General features: G+C 39.1%; 1 protein-coding gene across 1 annotated transcript in view; it reads left to right on the top strand.

Annotated features, from left to right (window-relative positions):
* The window catches only part of ESF1 (ESF1 nucleolar pre-rRNA processing protein homolog), a 58,505-nt gene extending 48,324 nt beyond the window's left edge, over window positions 1–10,181 (top strand). The window contains exons 12-14 of the mRNA XM_060031251.1: window positions 4,995–5,077; window positions 6,885–7,031; window positions 9,085–10,181. Of these exons, the coding sequence (XP_059887234.1) occupies window positions 4,995–5,077; window positions 6,885–7,031; window positions 9,085–9,378 (524 nt within the window). The 3' untranslated portion in view covers window positions 9,379–10,181. The remainder of the gene's footprint in view (window positions 1–4,994; window positions 5,078–6,884; window positions 7,032–9,084) is intronic.
* The last annotated feature ends 4,405 nt before the right edge of the window (window positions 10,182–14,586 follow it).

The following is a 14,586-nucleotide window of genomic DNA, read 5'->3' as shown; positions in this document are numbered from 1 at the left end:
GCATGGTTAGAGGGGCAGTTTGGTATAAGGCCCTGCTGGGACACAGGATTGACCCTGCAGGGCCTTGTGTCACGGTGACAAATTTGGATTTTACTCTATTGACAGTGGGAAGCCGGTGAAGGGTCTTAAAGCAAGGATGTGACGTGATGTGGTATGCATTTTAACATACTACTGTGGGTCCTGCAAAGAGAACAGATTGAAGAAAGGCATTGGTGAGAGCTGAGAGACCAGGCTTTTGTAGAGGTCTAGAGGTGATGGTTGGTGTAGACAGCACGACGGTAATGGAATTGGAAGGAGAAAAGTAAATGGGATTCTAGATATATTTTGGAGGTGGACTTGCCGATCTTTTTATTTGGATAAGGAAGGCATTTAGCATAACTCCTAGATTCCGACTTAGGAATCGGTAGCCTCTAAATAGTATTTCAAACCGTGGAACAAGGGGTAGAAAGCATTGGTAAGAGAGGGAGGTGCAGGTTTGGGCTCTGAAGTCAGGAGGCTGCGTAAGGTACTCTGTCCTCCTGGAGAAGGTACTACCTGGAAGGTAGGGGGAAAGTTTATGAAACAGAAGGAACCGCCGTGAAATAGGAGGGAAAAGCATTAGTGTTTGGAAGGGTGTATAGTTCAGCTCCATGGTTGAGCAGGACAGAGACATTTTAAGCCAGGATACCTTTGCCCTAGGCAATCCCAGAGCTAAACTTACACGCTCTTCAAAATATGGAGAAATTGAGTTCAGTTACTGATGCCAGACCTGGTGTTTGGCTTGGGTTAGGAGCCAATATGAGTACTAGAAATCTTTTCTAATTTTTCCTTTTAAGTTTTTACCCCCTACACTGTAAATTTGCTATAATTTTTTTTTTAAACTGCAAACTCAGTATTAGATGAGAGTTTTGAAAATGTATTTCTAGAATGAGTTAAAAGTTATTTTTTCTTGTAGAAATGAAGTATTGGAGAAATTCGCTTAGTGCTAATTGCATAAACTGTTTGATAAGATTTTGTTTTTGAAGAAGTAGGAGTGAAATAAAGTACATCACATGTTAAATATACCCTATTAGAATGTATCCTTTGTCTTGACAACTTTAGATATTTGATAAACCACCATGAAAATCTAATAATAAGGCACACATATTTGATTCATTCAGCCAGTATGCTGGGTGCTTACAGTATACTGCTCATATGTAGTTTTACAGTTTACAAATGCTCTTATATGCATTCTGTCCTCTAATCCAAACTTTAGCCCACTTTATAGAGGAGTGAACTGAAAACGTGGTTGAATTGCACAAGGGCCAGTTGTAGATGATAGAACCTGAATCCTAATGGCTCCCTTTTACTTTTTGTAACTCTACAAGTGCGTTGTGTAAAGACCAAAGCCAGAGCCAGGATCCATATGTATAAGAGCTGGACACAAGGACTTGCTAGCTTTCCAAGCAAAGCCAGAATGCCTCGGTCCAGAGGAAGATTATCTGATGATGGACAAGTGATCTTGGGTGCAGGAACTTGCTGCTAAAGAGTAAATTGCTAGGGGGCTTACCACTCCTGTCTGTTCAGTATGGAGAGCAGTCTGCCCTCCAGTGAACTCTCTTAACTGCTCTCTCACAAGAAGCTCTCAACTGAACACTCTGGAAGAACTTTTTTATGGGAACAATTCTCTGACATTACAAGTAATGGAAAATGGAATTTCTTTAACAGCTACTCCTTTTACAGATCAATTGTTTGCAGCACATCTTTTTCCATGGATGTATTGTTACCTTTTTTTGCTTAAAGGGATAGTGGCCTCAGTAAGGCTTGTTTAGTTTTCGGGGTTTTTTTTGCGGTACGCGGGCCTCTCACTGTTGTGGCCTCTCCCGTTGCGGAGCACAGGCTCCGGACACGCAGGCTCAGTGGCCATGGCTCACGGGCGCAGCCGCTCCGCGACATGTGGGATCTTCCCGGACCGGGGCACGAACCCGTGTCCCCTGCATCAGCAGGCGGACTCTCAACCACTGTGCCACCAGGGAAGCCCAGATTTTTTTTTCTTAACTATAAAACCCTAACACCCAATTTCAAGTCTCTGTTAATATTCAGCTTATTAGAATCATCTATATGTCCTTTTTGCCACAGTCCCAGGAGATGTGGACTCTTACTTGCCAAAAGATTCACTGAAAAATAAAGATAACGTTTCAGAACAGGGACTTTCATTTCCCTAGTACTCTTCACTAAATTAGGTCTGAAAGCTTTCCAAAGGGAAAATGCCTTTTTTTTTTAAATGCTTTTTTTAAAAAAATAAAGATATGCCCACCTAATATGATCTTGTTAACAGTGCAGAAAGGGTCTCTACACATTATTTATCTTCTGACTAAACAGTTCAATGTAGCACACAGTAAATTCTTCATGAGCAAAGAAATTTTCATCACACTAAAATTGGATATCATTTTTAGCCCTGACCATCTTGGAGATTTTTTTCCTCTCTTGCTGCAGTCTTCCTTTCAAGTTTATTTTTATGGCTTTTCACCAGGTTGTTATAAAATCCGGAACAGTTCATTGTGGGCTCTTTGAAATTATTTCCCACAGCTGTATGTGAAGATCTTTATCTCCTTTATGTATTAATCATATACAGCCTGATTTTTTTCCCCTGCCACAGAATGATCTTCTGCATGTGTCACTTGTCCATTCACTTCAAAAGGAGCTATTGCCTTAAGAGAGCAGAGGTAAACTTAGGGTGTGGGAGTCAGACCCTAAGAAAATGGACCCTTGATGATATTTATATGTATAAATACGTGCACATACTTACAACAGAGAAAAGGTTATAATCTTAAAGCAGATACATCATTCCCTGAAAAACATTTGAGATAGGAGCACTATCTCACTTAGGGGAAGGGCTACATATAATGATATTTCTTCTTAAAAGTGCAGACAGACGCCTTGGTAGCAGTGAGGGGTGAACGAGGCCACACTTATGTGCAGGTGTGTTCTCTCAGCTAGGCAGGGCTGCCTTAGTGCAGCAGGGCTAGTGCACGTGGAGCAGCTTCTAAAGCTTCTCTCTACTTCCTGTTATCCCCCATTAGCTGCGGTTGTTCAGCCATCATTATATGTTCTGTGAATTTTACTTTATTATTTTACAACAAAATGCATTTTAAATGGAAGTGGCTCTTCCAGGGAGAATGACATTTGGTAGCGAAGGGGTGAAGTATGGGTGATTAACAGAGAGCCTGAGCTGGAGTGCTCGGGTTTGAATCATGGTTCCTTTACTTACTCACCTTGAGACAAATTGCTTAACCTCTCTGTGTTTCAGTTTCCTCACCCACAGTGTGAAGATTGTAATAAATAACAGAATCTACCTCATAGCATTGTTGTGAGGACTAAAGCAGTTCCTGTATAAAATGGAATAAAACAGCAGTACTTTCTGGTGCCTAGTAAGTGCTGTAGAAGCATTAATTGTTGTTAATACTTTAGAGACCATTGGTTTCTCTGCATTTGGAAGGAGAGAACTCAACTTATCCAAATAAGACAGTGTCCAGCAGCTCAGAGAAGGTTGAGATTGTGTAATAACATTCGAGAGTAACAGAACATGTCTTTGTGGATTCTGAACCTTCTTACTCTTCAGAGTAGTTCTTCATACTTTGACACCAATTCTCCCTGAACCCCTCCCAACAGACAAAAAAAGGAAGAAAAATCAAAGCATCTGCTTGATCACCAAGGAACCCAAGATACCTTATATATGTATAGTCAGACTATTATAACAGTGATAGCAAGCAGTTTATAGCACCATGTGCCAGACATTAAGCTCTTAACATTTTTTAGTGTATTTAGTCATCACAATAACCCTAGGAGGTAGGTGCAAGTATTATAATCCCCACTTTACAGGTAAGGACACAAGCACAAACTGCTGCAGCTAGAATGTAGTTGAGCCAGAATTTAAACCCAGGCCAGCTGCTCCTGAGTCAAGTGCCCTTAACTGCGTGTGTTACTGCCTCATCTAACACCTTGTGTTCTCCAGAAGTCCCTGAGTGCCTGAAAATATAGTCAGTTTTCTACTCAGGAGCCAGCTTTCCCATGAGTAATTTTGTTTAATAATAATAGAACCAGAAAGTTAAACAAAGATCAAATTTATCTTTAGAGAAAGAGAAAGAGTTTTGTTAAACTTTTACTTACAGGTAGTTATCGTCAAGTTGTCATTATAGAAATGAATTTTTCATTTTGCTGATGAGTTTTAAGAGTTTATATATTAAAATTACCTGTGTTTTGTTTTTTTTCCCTTTGTGATTTCTCCTATTATTCTTACGCTAAGAAAACATTCCTTCTATTTAAGATCAGGTAGCTGTTCCCTTGTATATTCTCATAGGGTTTTTTTTCCTAATGTTTAACTCTTTAATACATCTGCATTTTATTTTCCTGTAAATTATGCGATGCATCTATAGCTCAAATTTTTTTTTGCAGAATAAAACAAATTGCCTAGCACCAGTTATTGAATAATCCTTTCTTTTTCCAGTGATGTATGATGCTACATTTTATTACATACTAAGCCAACTGTTCTATTTTTCTCATTATGTAGTACAGTGTTTTTATTTTCACTTTGTAGTACAGTTCAGCACACTGTATTACATGTATATCAAATCTATCTTGTTAATCTTTGTAAAGATTTCCTTGAATAGAATTTTATTAAATGTATATATTTTGTCATGAGTGGATGTTGAATTTTATCAAGTACTTATTCTGTATCTGTTGAAATGATCTTATGATTTTTCTTTTTTAGCTGATGTATATATAATTATACATTACTTTCAGAAGAAATTCCTTCTTTGTAATATTTACTTATCCCCTCCAGACTATTATTATTCCATTCATACCCATAGTCATCTAAGTAATATTTTTTTACTTTCTTTAGTTTCTATATATTTATTGATAGATACCTTGCATTTTTGTTATAAACAAAATTTTTAAAATAAAATAGTATAAACAGACTGTTGCTGTGATAGTCTTATAATTTTTAACCCTCCTATGTTGGTTTGTTGTGCCAGGTATAAAAGAAAAGAAGAAATCAACAAAATCTGCAAAAGATGGCACATCTCCAGAGGAACAAACTGAACTAGAAAGACAAAAGGTAAGACATGGTCATGGTTACATGCTTAGTGGATAATTGATATGTACAGTTCAAGTGGAGTTATCCATGTGTTTCCAGTATCCCTAATAAAAAAAAAAAACTTATTTTAGTTACGAATTTATAAATAAGAATTTCAGCAGCATAGTTTTTTTTGTTTTTGTTTTTTGCGGTACACAGTCCTCTCCCATTGCGGAGCACAGGCTCCGGACATGCAGGCTCAGTGGCCATGGCTTACAGGCCCAGCTGCTCCGCGGCACGTGGGATCCTCCCGGACGGGGGCACGAACCCGCGTCGCCTGCGTCGGCAGGTGGACTCCCAACCACTGCACCACCAGGGAAGTCCCAAGCATAGTTTTTAAATGTCATCTTTTTACCAAATTTCTCCAACTAGTATCCAGCTAGTACAAAGGTAAAATTTACCTCAAACCCAAGGCATGTCCCTTTGTGATTAAGAGGAAAATATCTTACTATTAAAAACCCTTACTATAACTGAGACCAAAAAAAATATAGTACTATTAAAACCTTAAAATAATAATGCCATAAGTTTTAATTCAATTTAATTCAAAACCCTTACTATAACTGAGACCAAAAAAACATAGTACTATAAAAACCTTAAAATAATAATGCCATAAGTTTTAATTCAATAATTTAATTCAAGTTTTAATTTGGTCTCACTATAACTGAGACAAAAAAAAATAGTACTATTAAAACCTTAAAATAATAATGCCATGTTTTAAACCCTGTAATACAGGGTTTGCTTTATGGCTTGTTCAATGCTCATTTCTCTCTTTTTATTATTGAAAATAACATAAATTTAGTGTACAAAATTAGTCTTTCTTGGAAGTGTAGTGAACTTTATGCTTCAGTGCCTCCAAAGATCCATGGCACAGAGTAATATGTATTTTTTCTGAGACAGGAATTGGAGTCAACAATGTTCACAAGACTGATGTTCATAGCACTGTCTAGAAGGGAGTCTGACTGGTCACCTAAACTCTGCATCTTAATGCATGTTTTACTGCATGTGCAGTAATGTTCACAGAGTTAAGGAGCAAAAGAAAACCTTTCTTTTGTAGAAAATGGCTCTAAAAAGAAAGCCAACTGCGGGTACTGGTGGTGGAAGGGAGACATAATTAAAGCAGTCTAAAGTGGTAATGGAGGAAGATTCACAGGAATCTCATAGCACACTCTGTATTTTCTCTAGTGTACATGGTTGTTTACTTGATTCTTGAAGGTTTACATTTAATCCCATGGTCAGTAGAAAATACCTATTTAGTAGAAACAAGCATTATATTAGTTTCCAGAAGCAAATATTAAGATCCTGCCTTCATAGAAATGTGTCAACATTGAAGAAGTAAAGGCCAAAAAAAAGCAAAAGAAAAAAGGAATTCCTTGTTCCTAAAGCATGTTTGGAAAGTCTAGTTTGTATCACAAAATACTACATGTTTGCTAGATTTAGTGTCTGCTTAAAAAGAACAAACTGAAAATGAGAAATTTTTATTTGGGGGACTTGAGAACTCTTATTTCTACAGCCTACTACCAGTTACACTAGGTGAAATATGGTCTGGATTTTAGATAAAGCTTCCTGCTGTCAGTGATGTTGCTTCTAAAAATTATACCCATTACTGTACAGAGATCTCTGGGTTTCGTTTTGAATTCTGGTAATCCACAATCAGTTTACGGATGACAAGTGTTATCCCGGAGCATTGGTGGCTCGGTTCTCCTTTCCTGGGGGGATATCTGTGCCCTATACTCCTGTTTAGGGAAAGAAAAGCACTGTTGTATATTTGAACTCTTTTTTCTCTCCACAGGCTGAAATGGCTTTGCTTGTGATGGATGAGGAGGAAGAGAGCAAGAAACACTTCAATTATAACAAGATTGTGGAGCACCAGAATCTGAGCAAAAAGAAGAAAAAACAGCTTATGAAGAAGAAGGAATTATTGGAGGATGACTTTGAGGTAACCAGGGACAATAGTCATTATCTTCTTAAAGCTGGTGTTATATCTAAAGTCAGCTCTGGAGATAAAAATTGAGCGTCTTAGGGCTTCCCTGGTGGCGCAGTGGTTGAGAGTCCGCCTGCCGATGCAGGGGACACGGGTTCGTGCCCCGGTCCAGGAAGATCCCACATGCCGCAGAGCGGCTGGGCCCGTGAGCCATGGCCATTGAGCCTGTGCATCCGGAGCCTGTGCTCCCCAACGGGAGAGGCCACAGCAGTGAGAGGCCTGCGTACCGCAAAAAAAAAAAAAAAAAAAATTGAGCATGGAGCCAAAGCTACCATCTTTCAGCCCAACACAGCCAGTTCATCCATGGGGTGTTTCTTTGGTTGAGCACCAGGTGATGTAGTTGGCTTCTATTTTGGTAGCCATGTTGCACCAAAATATGTAGCTTTTAGTGTTAGAATCACATGCACTGTGATGCTCACACTGGGAAAGTTCTGCATCATTAAGCCTGACTGAGAAATAGCAGGTTCACGTCACATCGCGTCACATTCTGTGTGCAAAGGCCAGTGCAGTAGGCCATGCTTTTTTAATTGCTTTGTTTCTTGTTTCCGTTGCTCCCTCTTTTCCCTCTTTTTGCTAAGTACATATTTCTAGTGACCACACAGTCCCCATGCATGAGTTTGAACCCTGTACAGAAAACCTACAACAGCTGTCAGGAACTATTTGATGACTTCCATCCATTAGCATGGAAGAATAGACCCAGAAGAAGATGGGAGAGATTTTGAAGTTGTTTAGAGAATTGAGAGGGGCGTACAGATAACTTCTAAGTAGCGTGGAGAGGGACTTTGAAACCACTGTGTAGCTCCGGTTTCTGTTAAGTCAGCTCCATGTGTGTACTGTTCCACTGAACTTTTTGGTGAATTGATTTTCTTATGAAAAGTTAAAAACAAAGAATGATTTGTAGTCAGATCTTCTATTTTGAGAACTGTCTCCACACACTAATCATCATGCATAAAAACATTTTTCATGAGTGTCGTGGTGGTGGTGGTGGTGGTATCACGTCTGTTGTCCTTACTATAACTAAGTAACTCTACAGTCCATCTCCGGGTGGACTCATTTTTCGCATGGGAATGATGGGTGGCAGTGAGTCATGCTCCCTTTCTGGCTGGTCACCCCTGTGCCTGGCAATACTTGAAGACCTGGCTGGAGTTAAGGGTACACTCTTAACATGTAGGACCACAGTGTTCTTGTAGAAAGATAAAGGATAAATTCGGGGCTTGTATCTGACCGGATCTTGGTCTCAGGGGTGCCATCTTTCCCATTTTAATCTTTAAATCTTTTGCTGTATGAATTGCCCTCAGTAGCTGCTCATTTTAGCACGAAGGTTGAAAAAAAGTTTAATGTACTCAGAATGCAATGACTGCACAAAACTCCAGCAGGAGATACCATTGGCTTAATTATCGGCTTAATTATCCCAGCCAGAAAGAGGTTTCACACTGTAAGCGTGGAGGAGCCTGCCTACTCCAGGGGTCATTCCCCTTCTCCAGACGCTCGGTCTAAGTGGCTGGTGTCGTTCCAGGCCATTGTATACATAAACTAGGATAGTTCCCTTTCAAGGATATTGTCGTTGTGTGATGAAAAACAGTGTGCCCTGCACGTTGCGGTTCAGGAATAAACCTTAAAACTCCCTTGAAGGGCTTCTCTGGTGGCGCTGTGGTTGAGAGTCTGCCTGCCGATGCAGGGGACACGGGTTCGTGCCCCGGTCCGGGAAGATCCCACATGCCGAGGAGCGGCTGGGCCTGTGAACCATGGCCGCTGAGCCTGCGCATCCGGAGCCTGTGCTCCGCAACGGGAGAGGCCACAACAGTGAGAGGCCCGCGTACCGCAAAAAAACAAACAAACAAAAACTCCATTGAAGATCTGTGGGAGAACAGTTTTCTAATGAATCAATGCAAAACGCCCACGTTTGTATTTTATATAATCAACTCACTTACTTTCGAAATTTGGTCCCATTTCTGGGCCTTTTGGTTTGCTAATTTTATTTATTTATGTTTTCCTTTTGGATTTGCAGGTCAATGTTAAGGATGCACGGTTTCAGGCAATGTATACTTCCCACTTGTTCAATTTGGATCCTTCAGATCCTAATTTCAAGAAAACAAAAGCTATGGAAAAAATCCTTGAGGAGAAAGCCCGTCAGAGAGAACAAAAAGAACAAGAACTTACTCAGGCAATAAAGAAAAAAGAGAGTGAAATTCAGAAGGAATCACACAAGAGATCCATTGATCCTGCCTTGTCAATGTTGATTAAATCTGTAAAAAACAAAACAGAGCAGTTTCAAGCAAGAAAAAAGCAAAAAGTCAAATAGGTGTATGTTGTTTCTTTTTGGTTTGAGAATGTATAAAGTATACAGAAGTGATGGAAGGAATACTTATTGGGAATAGTGCTATACCTTTCAAGAATATGAGTAAAAACTGACTGTTGTAAAATTTATTTTCTGTATATAACAGTTAGACCTAATTGTGTGTGATTGATAGATTTGTACTGTGTATTTCCACAGATTAATCATAATTAATCCAGATTATAGGATGTATAAAATTTTTATATTTATTACTCTGCTAGCTTTTTTTAAAGACTGTTTATAATTCTATGTAAAAAATAGAGGAGTGACCAAGTCTTAAGTCTGAATAAGAGTTAGGAACAACTTGAAAATATGTATATGCAATACATTAATTTATCTGGAAGCAGGAGGCAGATTTAGATACTTGTTTAAATAATTTATATTTCTAGCCATAATGAATAGAAGCCAATAACTTTCTTTGTTGTTTGGTCATGTTTATTATAGTTTATTAATTTGTAAATAAAAATTTTTACTATTTTGTATAGCACTGAATTCATTTTATTCACCTCCAGTAAACTACTCTCTAGAAAAATATCTGAAAAACTAACTCTTTAAGAGGACAACTCCATGGAAAGGCAGTTCCAGGTCTGCATTGTTCATAATTTGAAATGTTCGTGAGCTCTGCAATGATTTTTATGTTTGTAGTAACAGAAAATTCTGTCTGCCCTTCAGAGTTTTGGAATTTTTGGAAGGATGGGTATGCTGCTATAGAGTTTAAGGAATCTTAATTCTTTTTAAAATTAAATTAAAACACACCTTCAAAGCCTTAATACTCCTGGATTTCATCTGGTCTAGGTTTTGTAAACTATTAACTGACCACTTAGAAGAATTAGGTGTGCTGTATAAATAAATGAAAATAAAAACCAAAATAGTCACTTGGAATGAATGATAAATATGGTAGCTTCTGAAAGGCAGTAGGCATTTGGCCAGGTTTGTGGTTAATAGTAAACTTAACATTATTGGTACAAAAATTCAAGCCTGCCAACGTAGTATATTTTCAAGAATAAAAGGATGTAAGACTCAGAATGATATCAAGATAATAAGGGCATATGAACAGTCTATGGAAGGGGAAGGAAAAAAGAGGATATCTAAAATTGCTCATAATAACAGAAAAATGCAGAGTATCGTGTGGGGGATGTTTTTTTTTTTTTAAACATCTTTATTGGAGTATAATTGCTTTACAATGGTGTGTTAGTTTCCGCTTTATAACAAAGTGAATCAGTTATACATATGTTCCCATCTCTTCCCTCTTACGTGTTCTTATCATAAAGTGCTAATAACATTGTTAGATAATTCAGCCAAATAAAGCAGTATTTGTGTACTCATCACTAGAAGATCATGAATCTTAATATATTTTTGAATATAGTCTATAATTGTGTAATTATTCATATTTCATTTTCATGCAAGGAAAAAGACTTTAAACTTTAATCACAGTGTGGGGATTACTCAGTTTGATTTTAAGATTCCTGTGAAACTTACTCTTTTGGTTTTTTAATTGGTTTGGTTTGGTTTGGATTTTCATTTTTGAGCCCTTTGTTGTTAAGTCACTGTATTTAATTGTAAATCTCATTTTACTAGTCAGGCACATGATTGGTTATAACAAATAAATTGAGCATATAAGCCTTGCACAGCCCTGGCTCCTTTTCTCAAGGAATTGATATTTTTTAAGTAGGAAAAAAAATGAGAATTGCATTATCAGGTACTGCATTAAATAAACATAATACACCAAGAATGTTAGGTTCTCAATAAATACAATAATTGCTGGTAGTAAAACTCAGGATAAAAATATGGCCACTGCCATAATTCAACAAACAATGTGAGGGTAGTTTGGGTGACTCTTAAGGTCACATTTATTTGGATTGTTTGTTGTTGTTGGTATTCTTGATACCAAAACCGGATGAAGACAGTACAAGTAAAGAAAACCTACAGACTGGTATTTATTGTTAATATATAGAAATGAGATTGCTTCTGGAGAATTAATGTCTCACAAACTTAGGCATAAAAAACCTCAACAAAATATTAACAAATTGAATCTGACAATGTATAAAAAGAATTATACACCATGGCCAAGGGGATTTAATTCCAGGTTTGCAAAACTGCTTCATCCACAACCAACGTAATCCACTGTATTAACATGCTAAAGAAGAAAAAGTATATGAGCATATCGATGAGAAAAAGTATTTGACAAAATCTAACATCCATTCATGATAAAAACAACTTTGGAATAGAGGGAAACTACTTAACTTGATAAAGAGCATGACAGAAACCCTACAATTAGCATACTTAGACCGAATGTTTGCCTAAGATTGAGAACAAGGCAAGGCTGTCTTTTAATCGTGTCTTATTTCCTGTATTCTGATCCTCTGACCACTGGGTGGGTCCTTGCTGTTCCTACGGAGACTGCCCCTCCCAGGGCTGGCCAGTTCCCAGAGTTAGTAAATAACTTGCACACAAGCATGCCTTTCGAATGCAAAGCAACAAATCCAGAGCCTGTACCTTCAGCCACCTTTATTGGGCTTTTCACACAGTGGGCCACTATCCTCGTGCCCTACCCTAGAGCCCACTGAAATTCAAGCTAGCCAATCCTAAACTTTCTTACCCTGCCTCGCCCATCCCTTCCCAAAGAAACCACAATAAAGCCCCTTGCCCACATTTTCCCCTGTTCTCTGCCTCCTCACCAACCCCAGGGTTTCCCTGTGTGACCCCCTTCCGTGGCATGCTAGGGAATGTGAGTATAAAAAACTTCTTCAATCACAACAGTTATTTCCGTATCTTCGTATCTTACCATATCTGATTAATACAAATCCCAGTTACCCTTAAAACAATGTCCACGCTCACTACTCTGAAAGTTCTAACCACTGCAATAGAGCAATAAAAATAAAAAGCGTACAGATTGAAAAGGAAGAAATAAAACTGACGGGGCTTTCCTGGTGGTGCAGTGTTTAAGAATCTGCCTGCCAATGCATGGGACACGCAGGGTTCCATCCCTGGCCCAGGAAGATCCCACATGCCTCAAAGCCACTAAGCCCGTGCGCCACAACTACTGAGACCACGTGCCGCAACTACTGAAGCCCGCACACCTAGAGCCCCTGCTCCGCAACAAAAGAAGCCACCTCAGTAAGAAGCCCACGCACCACAATGAAAAGTAGCCCTTGCTCACTGCAACTAGAGAAAGCCCGCGCACAGCAACGAAGAACCAACGCAGCCAAAAATAAAAAATAAGTAAATAAATTTATAAAAAAGGAAAAAAAACTGACCCTATTTGCTGATGACATGATTGTCTACATAGAAAATCCTGAGGAATCCACAAAAACGAAACCAAAAAATCCTCAAACTAAATAAGGGAGTTCAGCAAGATCACAGGATACAATGTCAGCATATAAAAATCAATCACATCTCTATATACTAACTATGAACACGTGGAAACTGAAATTAAAAACACAAATGTTCCAAAGAAAATAATATACTCAGGTAAAAACTTACCAAAACATGTACAGAGCTTGTATGCTGAAAATTACAAGATGCTGATGAAAGATGCTCTTTTTTTTATTGTCTGAAGAGTCTGTGGTGATATCCCCTTTTTCATTCCTAATATTGGTGATGTGTGCCTTTGCTATTTATTTTTGGCTAATCTGGACAGACGTTTATCAGTATCATTGAGCTTTTGATCTATTGAACAACAAGCTTTTGATTTCGTTCATTGTTCTCTGTCACTTTTCCATTTCCAATTCCTGTGGAAGTCCTCCCCCAGCTCTCCAGCTGCCAGATTCCTAGCATGTCCCGTTAGTGTGGCACCTCGCCATCCAGTTGGCCACAGCTGCTCTCTCTCACGCGAGGTGTAGACCTCAATCCCAAGGGAGGAAGGGGCTCTTCCACATTTGCTCCTTATTTGAGTGCTGTGCCTCAGCCATAAGAATAGTGGCTGTAACCTACATTTGTGATTCCTGTGTTCTTTGGAGTTCTCTTTTTCCCTTAGTTACCCACTTATTTGTCAATCCTTTTACTCTAATGTCCTGTTTCAATGATTAATTATTTAAACTTTCTTTGTTCAAATTGTTTCTCTCTTTTAAAAAAATATTTATTTATTTATTTGGCTACATCGGGTCTTAGTTGCGGCCTGCGGGGCCTTTTGTTGTGGCATGCAGGCTCTTTGTTGCAGTTTGAAGGCTTCTCTCTACTTGTGTCACTCGGGCTGCAGAGCAGCATGTGGGCTCTCTAGTTGTGGCGTGAGGGCTTAGTTGCCCCGCGGCGTGTGGGATCTTAGTTCCCCGACTAGGAATTGAGCCCTAGTCCCCTGCATTGGAAGGCGGATTAACCACTGGGCCACCAGGGAAGTCTCTGTTCAAATTGTTTCTGTCTCCTGATTGGATGCTGACACCCAAAGATACAGTGCAAAGGGAATCTACTCACCTGAACCATATTGGGTCCTGAATGATCTTTCTACTCCTTTTTTTTTTTTTTTTGGCCGCACCACACGGCTTGTGGGACCTTAGTTCCCCGATCAGGGATTGAACCCGCGCCCAGTAGTGAAAACAAAAGCACGGAGTCCTCTTAACCACTGGACCCCCAGGGAATTCCCAATCCTCCTATTCCTAAATCTATATTCCCATGCTCATGAGGCCCAGCTGTCTCACTCTTCCAGAGCATGCAGGTTCCCTTGAGTCCTGACCATTCTGGTTACCTATTACTTTATAACAAACTACCCCCAAACTTTGCAACTTGAAAAAAACACAATCATTTAGTTTTTCAAAACTATTCACTTTGCATAGGGCTCAGTGGGGAAGGCTCATATATCCTCCACGTGGCATTAGCTGAGAACTACAGGATATGCTTCTAAAATGCCTCCTTCATGTGACCTGCAAGTCAGTGCCAGCTGTTGACCGGGTAGCTGGGTTCCAAGGTGAGTGAGATGGAGATTCTATCACGTTCTATGATCTAGACTCAGATGTCACATAGTGTCACTCCTCCCATCCATACTTAATTAGTTAAGGCAGTCGAAAAGGTTTTCCCAGGTGAGGAGATATAAACTCCACCTCTTAATGGAGGAGAATGGCAAAGTCCCGGAAAAGGCTGCATGTCCAGAAATATTGTTGCAGCCATCTTTGGAAGATGAGACCTGCTGCACAGGCCACTTAATGAAAATCTCCCCCACACATTAAAAAATATGTATATTAC

Source organism: Delphinus delphis, chromosome 15, assembly GCF_949987515.2.
Source record: "Delphinus delphis chromosome 15, mDelDel1.2, whole genome shotgun sequence".
In the NCBI taxonomy this organism is placed as follows: domain Eukaryota; kingdom Metazoa; phylum Chordata; class Mammalia; order Artiodactyla; family Delphinidae; genus Delphinus; species Delphinus delphis.
Note: the sequence above shows the minus strand (reverse complement) of the source record. Positions and strands in the feature narration are given on the sequence as shown.